This window comes from Ovis aries, chromosome 4 (genome assembly GCF_016772045.2).
Source record: "Ovis aries strain OAR_USU_Benz2616 breed Rambouillet chromosome 4, ARS-UI_Ramb_v3.0, whole genome shotgun sequence".
Lineage (NCBI taxonomy): Eukaryota > Metazoa > Chordata > Mammalia > Artiodactyla > Bovidae > Ovis > Ovis aries.
Window position 1 is genome coordinate 28,453,621 of NC_056057.1, and position 19,831 is coordinate 28,473,451.

The 19,831-nt window shown below is 37.2% G+C and overlaps 1 protein-coding gene across 20 annotated transcripts in view; it reads left to right on the plus strand.

Moving 5' to 3' along the window:
• HDAC9 (histone deacetylase 9) overlaps positions 1–19,831 on the plus strand; it is a 1,063,328-nt gene that overhangs the window by 873,562 nt on the left and 169,935 nt on the right. For 18 of the 20 annotated variants that reach the window (XM_042248291.2, XM_060414369.1, XM_042248295.2 and 15 more), the window contains 2 exon segments: positions 4,608–4,727; positions 5,039–5,136. In XM_042248291.2, the coding sequence (XP_042104225.1) occupies positions 4,608–4,727; positions 5,039–5,136 (218 nt within the window). 20 annotated transcript variants of the gene reach the window in all.

Here is a 19,831-nt window from a genome sequence, read left to right on the forward strand (position 1 = left end):
CATGCCTAAGTTTCAGTGTAGGTCATAGTTCAACATTAAAGAAACGTGTTGAAGGCCTAGATATACTACAGCAGTGAGGTCTTAAAGTTTTACAAAAACGAGGACATCAGTTCCTATTTTCCCATGTATATACAAAATGACATTTTAAAGAATGAATAATTATTGGCTTGCATGATTTATAAGATAGTAAATCTTTAAAATATTTTAATATGCTTCTAAAACACTTAAGTTCTGCTAGAAAGATAAGCTAAAAACTTGAAGAAAAGGCAGCAGATGAAGACCAAGGATTGTGAGGAAAATCTTTCTACACATTCTAAATTTGTCAAAATTATGCAGGAAAGAGATTGGTAAACTGTCACCCTGTCTTTCAGAATTTCTTCGTGTTATTTTCTGAGGACTCTCCACTACTAGGAAGATAATAACTGTTAAGAGCCTCTTTGAAAGCACACGTGTGACATCCAGACTCTAGAGCAATGGACTGTACAATAGACATGAAAGCTAAAATGCCTGGATGGTGATGGATGGATATCTTGTGCCTCAGAGGATTTGTGTGTAAAGCTTTGTTTTTGTACATTCATATAAGAATAAAAAGATTTGCGGGATATAATTTGCTATGATTTATAAAGTAAGTTGCTTGGTAGCTACCAGGAGTGTCCTGTAAGCTTACTGGCCTTTGATTATGAATTTGCTCCATTATCCCACATAAAGGACGCTGATTTCCCAGCAGGCTGCAGTAGAAGAGAAGGTTTTGTTTCATGTTCTCTAAACATACGAGGTTCTTTCCAAAGGGTTGCCTCTGAGATCACCACCAGCCCGCATATTCTTGCTTTCAAGTCTTCCAGATTCTGCAGCTGCAGGAACACTTTGAGGAAATTCCCCTGTTTCTTCCAGCTGCTGAGAAGGAAGTTTTAAAGTGCCACGTGGCGCTGAGACATCCGTTCTCCCTGGCTGACAGGTCTGTTCTGCAAGTGAGCAGAGGAAAAGTAAAGGTGCTTCAGTGACAAAAGATCTTCATTCCTGCATATCCAAACTCACTGACTTTAGCTAACTGGTAGGAACCACAGCTCCACCAGTTCTTGGGCCAATAGAAGCCAGCGCCACTCCATTGTTCCAGCAGCTAGATTCATCATTTTTAGATGCCTACTAACTAGAAAGCCAGAGCTCGAATTCCCCCTCTGTTTGAGCCTGCAGCCAAATTCAGAGGCGCTGAATATTTTAGGCAAGGATGATTTCTGGTTTATCTGGGGAGCTTCTTCCTTCTAGTTTTCCTTCTGGGGAAGATTCCAAAGACCTTCAGATTGGTGAGGAGAGGGAGCAGGCACACTCGCTTTTCAGCTTGTAGGAGATTGGCCGTTGTGTTCAGAGCATGCACCTGTCTTAGGATGTGCCTGCATGACTCAGGTAGCTTTTATGTAACGTGACTTTCAGTTGAAAATAATATGTTTTAGGCTATTTTCGTTTTTAAAAAGGATGCTTCGAATGTCCTTAGATTTTGGGGAATTCAATTTTCAGTCAAGCACCAAACTTGACCCAAGAATTGCCAGTACTAAATAATTGTAAGTAATAACATTAGTTGATAGAATAGAATTTATTCAGAGCTATTTTAACATTGTAGTGAAAACATATTGGCTCTAAATCCTTACATAGAATACATTTTCACAGTATATCTTTAACTAGTAAGCTAGTGATTTTTTAGTATCCCACTCCAGTACTCTTGCCTGGAAAATCCATGGACGGAAGAGCCTGGTAGGCTGCAGTCCATGGGGTCACTAAGAGTCAGACACGACTGAATGACTTCACTTTCACTTTTCACTTTCATGCAATGGAGAAGGAAATGGCAATCCACTCCAGTGTTCTTCCCTGGAGAATCCCAGGGACGGGGGAGCCTGGTAGGCTGCCATCTATGGGGTCGCACAGAGTTGGACATGACTGAAGTGACTTAGCAGCAGCAGCAGCAAATCTTAGATGCAAGATCTGTTTTGAGGCTGTGAGTTATTTGGTTCATTTTCTTACTATAGCAAGTCCTCATCATCACGAATGATTGTCTTATGTTGTTGCTATGGAGAAAAAGTCCTTAGATCATACCTGACCAGTAGACACTTTGTATTTTCAGACAAAGCTGAAAAAATACTTTCAAGAATATAAGTTGTTGCCCCAAACAAGAGGCACGTTTGAATTTACCTGTATCTCTAAATGCTTTGTGAATATAAATATGGAGTAAAGAATTATCCATGTAGTTTTAGAATGAATTTGTAAATTTTAAAGAATAGTATCTGTTGAAGCCTTATTGTTCTGTGGGCAAGACTGTAGTTCTTATTTTGAAATTTATGTGGTGATAAGTACCCAACCTGTTTTACAAAACAAATGATTTTATATCTAAGACAAACTATCTTTTATTTGACTGTCTTAAATAAATCTTTACAACATCAAGACAATATTTTACTGGTTTTCAAACTGTTGATATGTCTAGGCCCAGAGCACAATTTTTCTTAAAACCTGACTGAGAAATTCTATCTTGTAATAGAAACAAAGTTTTCTATCAGTGTTATTTTTCAAAGTATTTTGTTTGCCCATCCTCTAGATATCCATTAGCAAATTCGAGACTCTTGTGGGTTAAATTATTTCGTTTCTGTTCTCATAAAGGAAAAGTTTTACTATCTCCTCTTTCCTGTCCTTTGAACATCCTGAAATCCAAGATTTAATATTTTTCAGTATGCTGAAAAGATTTTCCCCTGATATGTGTATGCCTTTAGCCAAGACAAGTTTCTGGAAGGATGCCTATCTTCCCCAATATTCTCTGATTCCTTAATTGGATATGTGTACTGTATGAAAGACGGAAGGTATATTAGTGTATGTCTGCACTGTGGATGGCAAGATCACTTCAGGCTTTCATAAATCACCAAATGGAGGTTTTGATGGTGTCCAGTGAGGGAGTTCTGGGCTGGAGGTTGAAATGGAGACAACTTATATAAACCTCAATAAGGGGCAGTAATGACCACCAGTCTCACTTCATAGTTTTACCAAGAGAATTGAAGAGATAATGAATGTAATTGTAAATTAACATCGTAATGGTTATGAGTTTGGCCTTCGGAGTAAGAAGTAAGAAGTGGATTCAAGACCTTGTCTTGAAAAATTACTGAAACTCTCTAAGTCTCTCTAACTCTCTAGTCTGCTTACCTTTTAAATTATGGATAATACCATATACCTCATATAAATGTTAACTAAGCTATGTGAGATATTTAATATGGTACCTGACTCAAAATTTTTAGGAATCATTGTTGAAAATAGTGTGATTCATACTGATACAAAATAAAGTACAGTGTAAGTAAGTAGTTAACAAGTAACCAAAAATCTTTTTATAACAGAACCTGAAACTATATATGTTACACATGTAGCAGTAATACTATATTAAATACAAATATGTAGGTTATTTGCTTTTACGAGTCATTTATTTTATTTTGTTCAGAAGCTATTTAGGAACCGTATTAATTGAGACTCTTAATGCTTGAGGTCTTTTAGTAAGGACATTTAAAAAATGCTATTAGTTTTATTTTTCCCGTATCTTGTATCAGTTCCAGCATGTTTGTATCATAAAACAATTAGCAAAAAGAGCTATTAAGTTTTGTATCATTATTGAATATGAATGCCATAAGAATTTTTTTCATTCACTTTGATGAAACTGACTTTTTTTGTGGGAAGAAGGAATGGTGTAGGGAAAGAAAAAAGAGGAGGAAGGAGGCTGGGAAGAGAGCCATAATATATTAAATACATAATATTAAAATTAGGCAGATTGGACAAGATCGCATAAAGGCCCATGCCTTTGGCCCAAATGATTTAATAGCTAATGAGCTCATGCTCCTGTGTCTTCGACTCTTGCCGTCACAATTTTACCAAAATATAGTATGAAGTCCTTTTTGCATCTGGCATCTCTTTTGAAGTCATTCTAACTGCTGAGGGACTGCTAACTGAACTGAACGCTTCAAGAAAGCCAATTTACTCAGCTGGTTGCAAAGCCTTTGACCTTAATGGTGGGACTTGGCAAATCAATGCATACACGTATGTTTAGTGTTCTGTCAAGAATTGTGAAAATGCTCTGTAAGCCATAGATCCTTCTGCAGAATACTGGTTTGTAGTTTAAACATTAGTCTTTCTTCAGAGGCCAATGAGGCTAGTTAATTAAGCCTGAGGGGTTATGAACTGTTGGCAGTTAATAAGTCATAAAATTCCTCCATAAAACAGGATGCAAGATTCCATCACTGAAGCAAAGAGTACAAAGGGCCGGTGTATAAATATCTAATTGTACCAAAGGACTGGGCTTTCTCAATGACTGCTCATCTGGAGTCTCCAGGGCATGTTCTCTGTGGTTTCCTGATTTTTAGAAGCCAGTTTAAAAAATGAGTGCATTAAAGGGTAATTTGCCTGAAAGTTCAGGAAGTAAAGGGGGGTGGTGTGGAAGCAAGCTGAACACGGGAAAAAAAGAGGGATACAGAAGACAGAAAATGAGAAGGAGGGTGGGGTAGAAAGACAGGGAACTAGACATCAGGAAAGTTGTTTCCACACAGAGTTAGACGTGACTGTATTTGTCATCTGTTTTCTTTTCCCTGTAGGATGTTCACCATGGAAATGGTACACAGCAAGCCTTTTATGCTGACCCCAACATCCTGTATATTTCACTCCATCGCTATGATGAAGGGAACTTTTTCCCTGGCAGTGGAGCCCCAAATGAGGTTCGGTTTATTTCTTTAGAGCCCCACTTTTATTTGTATCTTTCAGGTAATTGCATTGCATGATTACCCCTAATTTTCTTGTCCTTTGCTGGTGTTTTAAATTACACGAGATTACTGAATTGTCCCACGGGACCAAGAACCAGTGCAGAACAAGTGCATAACCCAGAGCACTGGTTGTCAAGCAAGGCTGGACTGATTTGACATGTTGTTTGATGTTTATTTCAAGAGCACACATGTGCTTGTTTTCCTGTCTTCTTGCTTCTTCCCTGTGTTCTCCTCTACCCACTGTGGCATGGTTTTTCTCTTCCTAGGTTGGAACAGGCCTTGGAGAAGGATACAATATAAATATTGCCTGGACAGGTGGCCTTGATCCCCCCATGGGAGATATTGAGTACCTTGAAGCATTCAGGTTTGTACTTCTTTCTCTGAAAGTGAAAAAATTAGAAAACAAATGTCCATTGAAACAACATGAAATTCAACAGAGAAATGTAAATTTCTGACCACAGCAGAGTGGTTAACGGAGCCATTGTATCAGAGGTCCAAAAAAATATTTGGTTTGGGGGACCTGAATATTGCTACAAAGACAAGGAATATGAGTATCCAAAAAAGTTACATCAAGACCTAGGTGTAGTTATACAGGTATGTTCACCACTGGCCAGACATGTTCTCTCTTTATGCCAAAAAAAAAAAAAAAAGGGAAAAAAATTGTATTGAGGAATTCTGGAAAACTCTGCCTATGATAACATATGATGTGATTTAAAATGGACATTAGCATATTGACTGCTCTGGGAGGCCCTTCACTACCTATTTCACTTTTTTTGTACAGGCATTTCCCAAACTTCATTGGGCTATAGAATTTTTTGCACATATTTTTGCACATGGCAACTCTTGGCTTTCTTAGTTCCAAGGAACATTGGCTTAGGCAGTCTTACTACATGCTCAAGTATTCCATTTCCTTTATACTATGTGTGTTTTCCCTCTCACATTAAAACGCCAGTAGATTAATTGGTTGTTTCCAGTTTCTTTAGAAAATCTAGGTCATAATTAAAGTGTTTATTGATATATACATTTTGCATTGTACTTTTTTTCCCAAACAACTTTAAAAAGTAGCTGAAACAAGAAATACAACAAATTAAAAGTTTTTGTTTTGGATATAGTTTTTAAGTCATTTATTCTCTGGTATTAAATTTTTTTTCAGTCTTCAGTAAGGTCTCTTTTAAGGGAAAATATCAGATTATGTTACTATATCCCTCACTTGCAAGATTTTGGATTTTAACTTGTTGGTACTATAGGATTTGAGGTGTTTTGTTTGTTTGTAAGCAATAGCAAACAAGTGCATGATAAGAAATTTTTGACCCATTCTTTTTTTCCTAATTTAACATTTATATATATAAATTCCCAAGGGAAAAATCCTGTTGATAATGTATCCTAAATACGTAGGAAAAGTTTTTAATCAGTGAAGTTTCGATGGGTTTCTGTATATTGTTGCAGAAGTATAACAATACACAGAAGTTGGCCTGTGTATCATGCATACTTCAATTTTTCATTTGAGAGTCACTTTTAATTTGAAAATAGCCTCAAGAAAAATGATAGGAAATTGCTATCTTTAAGAATATTCATTAAAATAAATATATTTGTGTTGATATTTGAGGAAAATTCTACTTCAGATTTGCACTCTGCAAAAATATACACTCATACATCTCTACTATTTATAGAAAAATAGGTGAGATAAGTTTATTTATTTGACTTGGATTGTCTGTGACGATATCTTGTGTTCAGTTCAGTTCAGTTGCTCAGTCGAGTCCGACTCTTTGCGACCCCATGAATCACAGCATGCCAGACCTCCCTGTCCATCACGAACTCCCGGAGTTCACTCAAATTCATGTCCATCGAGTCAGTGATGCCATCCAGCCATCTCATCCTCTGTCGTCCCCTTCTCCTCCTGCCCCCAATCCCTCCCAGCATCAGGGTCTTTTCCAGTGAGTCAACCCTTCGCATGAGGTGGCCAAAGTACTGGAGTTTCAGCTTCGGCATCAGTCATTCCAATGTTAATTAGTAGTAAAACTAAAAACATACATTAAAAAACTATAGGGGTTTCAGTATTATGAATTATTTTTGCCTATATTTGCAACTTAAACACTGTTAATATTTTAAAGATGTTTTAATGGGATAACAGATTTTATATTACCTTATGTATGAATTTATATGTTTATCAAGTTGACTTGGTAACTTATATGATACATATATTAAGTTCTCAACTTTAGTATCTGATTATATTCATTGGTCTGTAACACAGAGCTATTAGTTTTTTATTATCATAATACTATCATAATAATATTTTATATTATTTAATATTATCATAATAATATTTGTGGTACTGTACCTTTACCTAAGAATAGATCAAGTATTCACAGCATGAAGGGATAATTGTTATTTTCTACTTATTCTCCCATGGCAAAGTTAACAGATGAGTTAATTTTTTTAAAGCCCCTTTGAACACAATTTCATTAAATAATGTGAAAATAGATATTAAGTGGTATCGTTCAGTTGCTAAGTCATCTCCAACTCTTTATGACCCCATGGACTGCAGCACGCCAGGCTTCCCTGTCCTTCACTATGTCCCGGAGTTTGTTCAAACTCATGTCCATTGAATTGATGTTGCCATCCAACGATCTCATTCTCTGTCACCCCATTTTCCTCTTACCCTCAGTCTTGTTCAGCCTCAGGATCTTTTCCAGTGAGTTGACTCTTTGCATCAGGTGGCCAAAGTATTGGAGCGTCAGCTTCAGCATCAGTCCTTCCAATGGATAAATAGGGTTGATTTCCTTTAGGATTGACTGGTTTGATATTAAGTATACATTTTTGATTTTTGATTGAAATGGTGATTGAATCAAGTGCTTCTAAAAGCATTTGAATGTCCTGAAGACAGCACCTTCTATTGCCTGGAAAGAGCGAAGAGCACTTTATTTTAGCAAACTTCTCTGAACTTCCCAGTGTGGTCACCATATCCAGGCTTAATTAGAGGAGAGGCTACATTATTTAGCTCTGCTACAGAAATGTAAAATTGTGACTTTGATGTTTATAGTTATTTAAGAACCAGATTTAATCCATAATAATTAATCCATTTAATCCAAATTCTATTAATTTTGAACTATACAATTTCTGCTTGCTGCTCAATTTGTATAACTAGAAATACTTGTAAACTGTCCTTGGAGGACTCAAGAAAGTAAGTCCTTAATTCAAAAAATATTAATTGAATGCACAGTATATGCCAGGGACAGTGATGAGTACTTGGAAGTTACAGCTGATATGCTCTTAGGGAACATAATAAAAGTGGTACTTACTGTTCTAGAGAATAGATATCCTTAGACATAGAGAGGATAAAATGATAGATTCTTTCTGAAAGATTCTGGGAAGCTTTCATCAAGTATTATTCCACTTGCGTTTTCAAAATGAGTGGTAGTTTTCAAGGGGTAAAAGAATTGGACTAAGAGGAAGTTCTGTATGTAGTCATTCCATTCAGTTCAGTTCAGTCACTCAGTCGAGTCCGACTCTTGCGACCCCATGAATCACAGCACGCCAGGCCTCCCTGTCCATCACCAACTCCCGGAGTTCACCCAAACTCATGTCCATCAAGTCAGTGATGTCATCCAACCATCTCATCCTCTGCCGTCTCCTCCTCCTCCTGTCCCCAGCCCCTCCCAGTATCAGAGTCTTTTCCAATGAGTGAACTCTTCGCATGAGGTGGCCAAAGTATTGGAGTTTCAGCTTCAGTATCAGTCCTTCCAAAGAACACCCAGGACAGATCTTTAGAATGGACCGGTTGGATCTCCTTGCAGTGCAAGGGACTCTCAAGAGTCTTCTCCAACACCACAGTTCAAAAGCATCAATTCTTTGGCGTTCAGCCTTCTTCACAGTCCAACTCTCACATCCATACATGACCACTGGAAAAACCATAGCCTTGACTAGACGTACCTTTGTTGGCAAAGTAATGTCTCTGCTTTTGAATATGCTATCTAGGTTGGTCATAACTTTCCTTCCAAGGAGTAAGCATCTTTTAATTTCATGGCTGCAATCACTTCCTACCTCTAAATTGCCCCCCTTCCCTCTGTCTCCTGGTAACCAATAGTTTGTTCTCTGTGAGTTTGCTTCTTTTGGGTTATATTCACTAGTTTATTGTGTTTTTAGATTCCACATATAAGTGATATCATACAATATTTGGCTTTCTCTGTCAGACATATTTCACCTAGCATAATGTTCTCCAGGTCCATCCATGTTGCTGCAAATCACAAAACTTTATTCTTTTCTAACTCCTGTTCCATTGCATATGTATACCACATCTTCTTTATTCTTTCATCCATTGATGGGCACTTCCATTGCTTCCATATCTTGGCAGTGTAAATTATGCTGCTGTGAACACTGGGGTGCCTATATCTTTTTGAATTAGTGTTTGGGGATTTTTTGGCTATATATCTGCGAGTGAAATTTCTATGTCATATGGTTTAGGTATGTATGTGTGCATGCTCAGTCATTTTTGACCATTTGCAACCATGAGGCTCCTCTGTCCATGGCATTCTCTTGGCAAGAATTATGGAGTAGCTTGCCATTTCCTTCTTCAGGATAACTCCCCGACCCAGGGATCAAACCCATATCTCCTGCATTTCAGGAAGATTCTTTACTGCTAAGCTACCAGGAAAACCTGGGTCATAAGATAGTTATAGTTTTAATTTTTTGAGAAACTTTCATAATGTTTTCCACAGTGGATGAACCAACTTATATTCCCACCAGCAGTGTAGGAGCATTCCCTTTACTCCACATTCTTGCCAACATTTGTTATTTGTGTTCTTTCAAGTGATAGCCATTCTGACAAGTGTGAGGTGATACCTCATTGTAGTTTTGATTTGCATTTCTCTGATGATTTGCAATGTTGAGCATCTTTCCATGCTTATGGTCTGTTGGCCATCTTTATTTCCTCGTTGGAAAATATCTACTTCTTCTGCCCATTTTTTAATCAGGTTATTTGGGTTTTTGATGTTGAATTGTATGAACTATTTATATATATATACATATATATATGTATATATATAGGATATTAACCCCTTATTTGTCATATCATTTGCAAATATTTTCTCCCATTCAGTTAGTTTTCATTTTGTCAGAGGTTTCCTTTTCTGTGCAAAAGTTTTTAAGTTTAATTAGGTCCCTTTTTCTTATTTTGCTTTTATTTCCTTTGCTTTAGGAGATATATCTAAAAAATTGTTATGATTTATGTCTTAGCATATTATGCTTATGTTTTCCTCTGGGAGTTTTATGGTTTCTCATCTTACATTTAGGTCTGTAATTTGAACGTATTTTTGTAAATGGTGTTAGAGGGTGTTCTGATCTTATTTTTTTATGTGTAGTTGTCCAGTCTTCCCAACGCTACTTATTGAAGAGACTGTCTTTTCTCCTTTGTATATTCTTTCCTCCTTTGTCATGTTATAGATAAATAGACTGTAAGTGTGTGAGTTTATTTCTGGGCTGTCTGTTCTGCTCCGTTATAGGTCTTATTGTGCCAATGCCATACTGTTTTGATTACTATAGCTTTTAGTAAAGTCTGAAGTCAGGGAGAGTGATTCTTTCAGTTCTGTTCTTCTGTTGCAAGTTTTTTGTTTTGTTTTGTTTTTTAATGTTCAGGTTCTTTTGTATTTCCATACGAATTTAAATTTTTTTTCCCTGTTCTATGAGAAATGCCATTGGTATTTTGATAGAAATTGCATTGACTTTGTTGATTACCTAACATAGTATGATAATTTTAACACTATTAGTAGTTTGTGCATAGTGGGCAAGAGATAATATGTATCTCACGCTTCTAATTGAATCTAGTGAGAAGACATCTACACATGTTTAAAAAATTGAGTAGCAATTTCTGATGGTAGAAGAAAAAGTCCTTCAAATTATGTATGTTTTACTGGATATTGGGTAGATAAATAAATGAATGAATGAGTACATAGATGATGGTTTCCATGGATTTTTAATTGCAAAAAATAAGAACAGGCCCTTTACATTTAGAAGGGATTGATGAAATAGCAAATGTCTCATTTGGCACGCACTGAAGACAAGCTAAGAGAGTAACTTAGATCTATTGATTTGGGTTCCTTAGATGCAAACTTAAAAAGTTGTGATTTTTAAAAAATTACAAATCTCCAAGCCAACGTGTTTGTACTCTGTAGCTACCATAATTAATATTTGTTAATGGTAAGAATTTCCAAATACAAAAGGTGTATAAACATCAGGTTTTCAGGCATATTCACCTTTAGGGGAAAACTGCTACCCAGGGTGATTCTGCTTCACCAGATTGTCAGAATGGCAACTGAAAATGAGGTAATGAGCGAGTTACCTAATCTAGAAAAGATATATTGAGTATGTGTTGTTATTTTTATTGTAAAGTTCAGTTCAGTCATTCAGTCTTGTCCAACTCTTTTTGACCCCATGGAGTGCAGCACTCCAGGGTTCCCTGTCCATCACCAACTCCCAGAGTTTGCTCAGACACATCACATGTCCATTGAATCAGTGATGCCATCCAACCATCTCATCCTCTGTTGTCCCCTTTACCTCCTGCTTTCAATCTTTCCCAGCATCAGGGACTCTTCCAATGAGTCAGTTCTTCGCATCAGGTGGCCATAGTATTGGAGTTTCAGCTACAACGTCAGTCCTTCCAATGAACATTTAGTACTGGTCTCCTTTAGAATGGACTGGTTGGATCTCCTTGCAGTCCAAGGGACTCTCAAGAGTCTTCTCCAACACCACAGTTCAAAAGCATCAATTCTTCGACACTCAGCTTTCTTTATAGTCCAACTCTCACATCCATACATGACTACTGGAAAAACCATAGTTTGACTAGATGGACCTTTGTCTGCAAAGTTATGTCTCTGCTTTTTAATATGCTGTCTAGGTTGGTCATAACTTTTCTTCCAAGGAGCAAGTGTCTTTTAATTTCATGGCTGCAATCACCATCTGCAGTGATTTTGGAGCCCAAGTAAATAAAGTCTGTCAGTGTTTCCACTGTTTCCCCATCTGTTTGCCATGAAGTGATGGGACTGGATGCCATGATCTTAGTTTTCTGAATGTTGAGTTTTAAGCCAACTTCTTCACTCTGCTCTTTCACTTTCATCAAGAGGCTCTTCTTTACTTTTTTCCATAAGGGTGGTGTCATCTGCATATCTGGGTTATTGATATTTCTCCCCACAGTCTTCATTCCAGCTTGTGCTTCATCCAGCTTGGCATTTCACATGATGTATTCTTCATATCTTTTCATTGGCTTGTGAGATGTCTCTATTTAGTCAAAATATTTTTGTGTTGCAAATATAGCCTTTGTTAAAATACTTTGACCAAATAACCAATTGTTGCTGTTGCTTCAGTCGTATCCGACTCTGTGTGACCCCGTAGACGGCAGCCCACTAGGCTTCTCCATCCCTGGGATTCTCCAGGCAAGAATACTGGAGTGGGTTGCCATTTCCTTCTCCAATGCATGAAAGTCAAAAGTGAAAGGGAAGTCGCTCAGTCGTGTCTGATTCTTCGCGACCCCATGGACTGCAGCCCACCAGGCTCCTCTGTCTGTGAGATTTTCCAGGCAAGAGTACTAGAGTGGAGTGCCATCGCCTTCTCTGAAAATAACCAATAGAATGTTTAAAAAATAGCATATTTGTTACTCAGTCAAAGCCACTGAATCCGTTGAGCATATACCAAGCGTCAAAATAGCCTGTATCTCTTTCTGTTGTCTTTGGTTTGCACCAGTTTGCTTTAGTGATATAAGCAAATTTGAAATTCATTAATACAAAACTGTGATTTGAAACTTGACTAGATAACATAGCTGTTCTCAGTTCATGAGTCACATTGTCAATTCTGTTCTAGATGCAGCGTCTTTAAAACAGAGCTTACTATGATTTCTTCCTCTTTTTGTGGCAAAAATAGAACAATATGCATTTAACTTGAGGGCAGATAATGGAGCCCTTAGTTGTCATATTCACAGAGCAGCTATTCCTCAGACAACTAGTTAACACAACTAGTGGTTGAATTTACCATGGAATGATAGTAGATAATTTTGCACAGGGCATATAAATAAGTACAATATTTTATTTTCCCTTATTTTATCAAACACAGCATTACTGCTCTAACTAATTTTAGAGCTGCTGCTGCTGCTGCTGCTGCTAAGTCACTTCAGTCGTGTCTGACTCTGTGTGACCCCATAGATGGCAGCCCACCAGGCTCCCCCGTCCTGGGATTCTCCAGGCAAGAATACTGGAGTGGGTTGCCATTTCCTTCTCCAGTGCATGAAAGTGAAAAGTGAGAGTGAAGTCACTCAGTTGTGTCTGACCCTCAGCGACCCCGTGGACTGCAGCCTTCCAGGCTCCTCTGTCCATGGGATTTTCCAGGCAAGAGTACTGGAGTGGGGTGCCATTGCCTTCTCCGAATTTTAGAGCACTGACTTCTAAATGGTCTTGTCATATACAGAGACTAAAAGTTAGAATTTGCTTAATTCTGAGAAATGAGAGAGTATCTTAGTAAATACTTCTGTCCTCTCTTGTTGGTAATGACAACTGTACATATTTTATGGCTATTGTTCTTATTTTTATCATATTTTTGCGAAGTTTCTTGCTGAGAGAATGAAAAATAAAACTATTATAAGATAACAATGATAATAACAGAGTAACATAGAACATTCATTGAGGACTTAATATTTGTTAGTTGCTCATTTCTTTTCATCTTTACAAGTTGTTGAATTAAGTGCTGCCAGTTTCCAGATGGGGACACCAAATCCCCTTTGACTTTTGGTAGGTTTCCTGATGTCACATAGCTGGTTAATGGTGATCAGGGATTGGGTGTCAAAAAGTGTGAGTATAGAAATAGTACTTCTTGGCCCTAAGTTACAAACTATTAATTCCTCTGTCAAACTTCCCTGATAGCTCAGTTGGTAAAGAATCTGCCTGCAGTGCAGGAGACCTGGGTTTGATTCCTGAATTGGGAAGATCTCCTGGAGAAGGGAAAGGCTACGCACTCCAGAATTCTGGCCTAGAGAATTCCAGGGACAATATGGTCTGTGGGGTTGCAAAGAGTCAGACATAACTAAGCACCTTTCACTTTCACTTCCTCTGTTAAGAGTAGGGGTTACAGAACAATAATAAAGGGAGAGATTCTTTGCCAATGCATTTTAGTCTATCCAGCATTTATCTTTCACATTTAAATTGGTAATACTATTTTAGAATTGAAAATAATTCCTAGATTCTCACTATCCTGTGTCATATACTAATTCCAAGCCACTTCTCTTTGTGCCTTTCCTCATGTCCACACTAAGAGCCTATCAAATAAAACTCATTTAATTTTTCTTCTTTTTGATAACCAGACTGTTTACAATGGAGAATGTATTTTTTCCTTTTTTATTAATTTTTTTTCATTATTTACATATTTAGACATTTTTGAAATGGGTATGTGATTGAACTTGAGAAAACCCAAATTAAATTTTAATAGATGGATAAATGAACACTTAGATCCAACTTTGAAATAAAAAATGATTTGTTGTCATCTAAAAATCATACTCAATACTGCAGAATTGATTTGGGGCCTTATTTTGTCTGTAAGAACTGTGGTTGATGCTTCCCAGTCTTCAAATGGATTTTCAATTGCTAACGACAACCAAATATATTATGCTCATGATAGTATGTATTTTCCCAAGGATGTTGAAGACATTTTGGGAAAGAGGGTGGAATTTCTTGAAACAATTTGCCAATATGAAATACTGTACATATCAAATTGGCCCTACTACCATCTTTCCCGGACCATTTATCATAGCTCACAAATCAAGCCCACATTTTCTTTTTCTGAAAGACTTGGCTAATAAAGAAGATGTGGACTTCAAACCTGAACTTGTCAGTCAATCTTGGGAACAAAGCAGTAATGATTTTCATTTATTGATATTTTATTTCAGTGAAGAGCAATACGTACGAAATTCCTGTTAGAGTGACCTACAGTTTTATTCATTGTCCAGATTCTGTTCTTTATATTCTGCACGTAGAGATGTTTCAAGAAGTTTCATCAGAACAGGTCAGAAGAAAAAGATCCATAGGAATAAATTTTAGAAAGCTGTCAGCTCTATCTGCTCTTTAGTTTCAGCAGTAAGTATAGTTTAAGAACATTTTTCCGCTTTCATCTGTGCAACATATTGTACCAATTTTCATCAAAAAATTACAATTTCTATAGGTGTGTGTCTCTAGATACCCTTAGAATTTTGCTCTTTGACCTTGGGAGTAAATTGATCTTATGCACACCTGTCTTCCTTGGGAAACTTGCAAACTTCATTTTTGAGTTGAGCATCAAAGAGAGATGATATTATTAGACAGTATAGAACTCAGGTAAAAAAAAAGTCCAGGAAGTATCTTGAAGTTTTGAAATGTGAATTATATTCTCTTTTGTGAAGAACTATTTAAAATAGTTCAAATGCAAAATAGTTTTTATTATTATTTTGAAAGATCAGCTGTAAAAATTTTAAGATGACATTTTCCCTTCTGACTTAGAACAGTCTTAAATCCAGAAATTTCCAAGAATTTGTGTAGCAATTAATACAGTTTTCTAACTAATAAGGACTAATTAAGAGAGTATATTCTATTAACTTTATTCTAGCACTTCTCTCTAAGAAAGTAATTTGCGTGACTGGAAACAATTTGTTTTTATTTTCAAGATGGAACAGTGGATTACAAAACCCTTGCCTTGCACAAAATCCTCCCAACATATGTGTAATACTCAGAGATATCAGGAAATGAAAGCTTTCCACGAAATATTATTGTGAAGCTTTTTAGGCCAGAAATAGCAGATCTTTTGTACTGTCAAGCAGCTCAAATCAATTCATCTGTTTAAATCATCTCATCTAGTAATAATGGACTTGGTATGCAGTTAATTACAATATGACATAGCCAGAATGGAGGGTAAATATAATTAATGAACTGTGAAGTCACACTTTTTATTTTCACAGTTTTAGTGAATATTTTAAGATTATGCTTCATTTACTGGTAAGATAAAGCAAAATAAAAGTTACTTATCCTATATTTCAATGAACTGGACTTATTTATTGAACTATATTTATTTTATTATTTATTAAATAAATTTCAATGCCTTTTGTTCTTCATGTGTTTTCTTGAAAGTGAATAATTTGCCTTCATTTCCATGGTTTTACACCTAAAGTTTACTAAAGCTAAATTTATTGAGAGGACAAATGATGTGAGAAAAGAAATAGAACTTTTGTTTTACTGTACCATAAATATGAATTTTTAGTCCCTTTTTTGAACTAGATAGATATAATGTTTACTAATAGAATTTTACTATGTAACTTTTCCAAGAAGAAGAGTCCACCTTCGGAAACGTCTGTTCATTAGAAAGTCTGTGTGGATATTACCCCTGAGGTGCAGGACTGAAGTTTACGTAATTTTCCTGTAGGCATGACTCTCAGATAGTAGTCCAGATCTTTGTATGACATCGGATATCTGAATGATTGATAGATAGTTTTCCATATTTCATCCCAGTGATTTGATGTCATGTAGATGAAGCTTATAAATCAACATTCGTTCCTATAAGTATAGACATTTAAACTCCTCTGGCAACTCTATAAAAGGTTGAGGATGTGCCCTTGTATATTTCACAAATATGTCCATCTTTCTTAAGGGCACTACGGTCCTGGATGCTTGTTGTCTTAACATGTCTACTCCGAAGAGCAGTATTGTTGTTGTGAAGCCAGATGGAGAGCAGCAGACTTCTAACTGAGTAAATTCTGATGGGAAAGGCTCAGCAAAGAAACATTCTTGGCACTGTAGTTCACATTTTGTAATCTGAAAAGTGACTGGGAGAGGAATTCCCTGGCCATCCAGTGGTTAGGCCTGTGCGCTTCCACTGCAGGGGGCACAGGTTTGATCCTTAATCAAGAAACTAAGATCTTGCGAGCCATGCAGTGTGGCCAAAAAAAAAAAAAAAAAAAAAAGTGAGGGGCATGGAGGAGGAAAGATGAATGACTGAGTCACTTTTCAGTTTTAGCAGAATTTTAAATCCATCTGTCTGTCAAATTGGACATATTTTGCATACCAAAACAAGTGCAGAAATAGCCCTCAAGAAAATAACCTCTTATGTATTAAACATATATAATATTATAGTTGAAAACAGAATATTGATTCATCCAGGATGTGTATTTATTGTTGGTTCCTAACTCCTTGAAATTAAAGCAATATTGGAGTTACTGAATTTCAGAAACAAATGAGCATTTTTATTCAAACAGTAGTCAGAAGCAATGATATGAAGAGGAGTTTATTTACAGTCCAGAGCAAGAATGAGGCTGGCACAGATTTATAATTTAAGAGTTTTATAGCCCAAAGAAAGCTTGATGACTTGATCCTCTGTGCTTTCAGTTTCAGAAAAATTCTCTTCAAGTTGCTGCATTAAGCCTCTGACTTTGCTTTGTGTACCTGAGTCTTCTCCCTTTTACAAGTTTCTGAACTTCCAGAAACTTCTAAATTATATTCCAGAACTTCTAAATTGAAAATACATTTGCAGAAATTATTCAGTGATGCCTTTCTCTCCAGTAAATATAATTATTTCAAGTATGACTCAGCAGGTGAAAGAGGCAGGGACAGAATTAAAATCTGGGACATATCATGTTTTAATTGATTTAGTTTAAAGTTATTTGATTAAATTGTAAATTACTCAGAAAACTGAAGTCTGTCAGAAGCTTAATATATTCCCTTTAGTTTAGTTATTTGAGGATATGACAGTTGATACAAATCAAATGTAGGATCCAAATGGAAAATATTTAATTATGAAAGAAGCATCAGTCACCTGTTATTATGGTTTGCTGTTGTTGTTGATTAGTTGCTAAGTCATGTCCTACTCTTTCATGATCCCATGGACTGTAGTCCACCAGGCTCCTCTGCCCATGGGATTTCCCAGGCAGGAATACAGGAATGAGTTGCCATTTTCCTCTCCAGGGGATCTTCCCGACCCAGGGATAGAACCTACATTTCCTGCATTGGCAGGCCGATTCTTTACTACTGAACCACCAGGGAAGTTTACTAGTTAGTTACTAGTTAGTTTACTAGTAAACACCAGTGTTGGAGAAGACTCTTGAGAGTCCCTTGGACTGCAAGGAGATCCAACCAGTCCATCCTAAAGGAGATCAGTCCTGGGTGTTCTTTGGAAGGAATGATGCTGAAGCTGAAACTCCAGTACTTTGGCCACCTCATGCAAAGAGTTGACTCATTGGAAAAGACTCTGATGCTGGGAGGGGTTGGGGGCAGGAGGAGAAGGGGATGACAGAGGATGAGATGGCTGGATGGTATCACCGACTTGATGGACATGAGTTTGAGTGAACTCCGGGAGTTGGCGATGGACAGGGAGGCCTAGGGTGCTGCAATTCATGGGGTCGCAAAGAATCAGACACGACTGAGTGACTGAACTGAACTGAAACACCTGTTAGTTTACTAGTGTCAGTTTTTTGAAAGTAAGCAAATTAGCATATTGTGTGTCTTCTAAAAAAAGCAGTGCTATGTCTAATATAGATCTATAGGCATAATGTTTGACATAGTTCCCTAAACATGCTTTTGAAAAAAATTAGGATGTAAACAGATCATCCCACTGTCAGAGCCAAACACAAAATCCTCTACCAAGTTTGAAGGGCTTGTTAGGCCCACTTTAAAATTTTGTTGTTTTATAATAACTTTGGAAAAGTGTATTGTTCCTTGTAAAATACCCACATGTTCTCCTTTGGAATGGCTCCAGACTATAACTGAACCACGAGGTTGCCCCCTGTTGCTTTATGTATTGTTTAATTGTCTGCCTTTGGTGGATGCTTTTATTAAAAGCCTATTATTTAGGATAAGACCAAAGTGTCATTTTAAAAACAGCAGAAGCAGAATCGCTCCATCCCATAGTTCATTTTCATAGGTGTGTTAGTGAACACTGGATGCAGCTAATGAGCCTGCCATTTTTATTCTTCTTGTAATACTTCAAAAAGAGCAACAACAACAACAGACAAAACCCCAGATTTTTTATTTTCCTCCCATAAAACATGACTGCACTGCCCAGAAGAGCTGTGAGTTTGCATGGCTGTGCCCAGGCCAGTAGGGACGAGAGGAGTCTGTCTGCTCTGCCTGTGTGTTGGTCCAGGAGGAGCTAGGCTAGAGTTGCGTGCACTGTGGTGCACAGGCCAGGTCCTGCCCGAGGAGCTTGGGGGGTAGGGTGGGCTTCCTGGGGTATTCACCAAACCCATGTGTGCTACAGTGTGTGTCACAGCTCTAAAGTAAGTTCTCAAAGTCCTCTCCCTTCCCACAATCCAGTTGCAAAATAAGTATCATTCTGAAGTTCTCAGATCACTCTGCATATAAATTAGGTCTGGAAAAAATGTTTAACTTAATGATCCTAATTCCAAATGTTCTCCCTGAATATTTTCTTCTCTGAAGTGGCATCATCATATCACTCACTCACTTCTCAGAAGTGGGCTCTGGAAAGAATTCAGTGTTCTCTAGCAGGTCCTTGCCACAAAGAACAAGCAAGAATTCGATTAGTCTTCTTCCCAAGCCAGTCTTCATGACTGTGACCCACCCTTAGGCAAAAAAAAAAAAAAAAAAAAAACCAAGTTGGAGACACAGTACCTTGATACCATTTCTAGGACTTAAATGATCTCATTAAATTCCAATGCTAGATATCATGTTGACATTTGAGGAAATATGATTATTGACAAGATGTAAGCCTGTTATACACTATATCACTTCAAAAGGAGAAGGGCCATTAGGCCATAATTACATCAGAAACAGTATACACATTTGGCTGGTTTATAAACTGTCACTTTCAGAAGTACCAAGACATATAAAAGTCTCCAAAGGTTCCATTATGGCCCTATTTCCAACAGTATTCTCTGACAAACTAAATAAATTACTGCATGTATTGGACCTTTGAGGCTTGGGGCAAAGAATGGAAAAATTATTTACAAAAGCTTGAAAATATTTAATCACTAAGGCAGGGGGGCAACGGTGTTTTAATTAGCAGGTCCTCGGGCCATTGGCTGACTGGAGGCTTTCTCAAACAACCACACA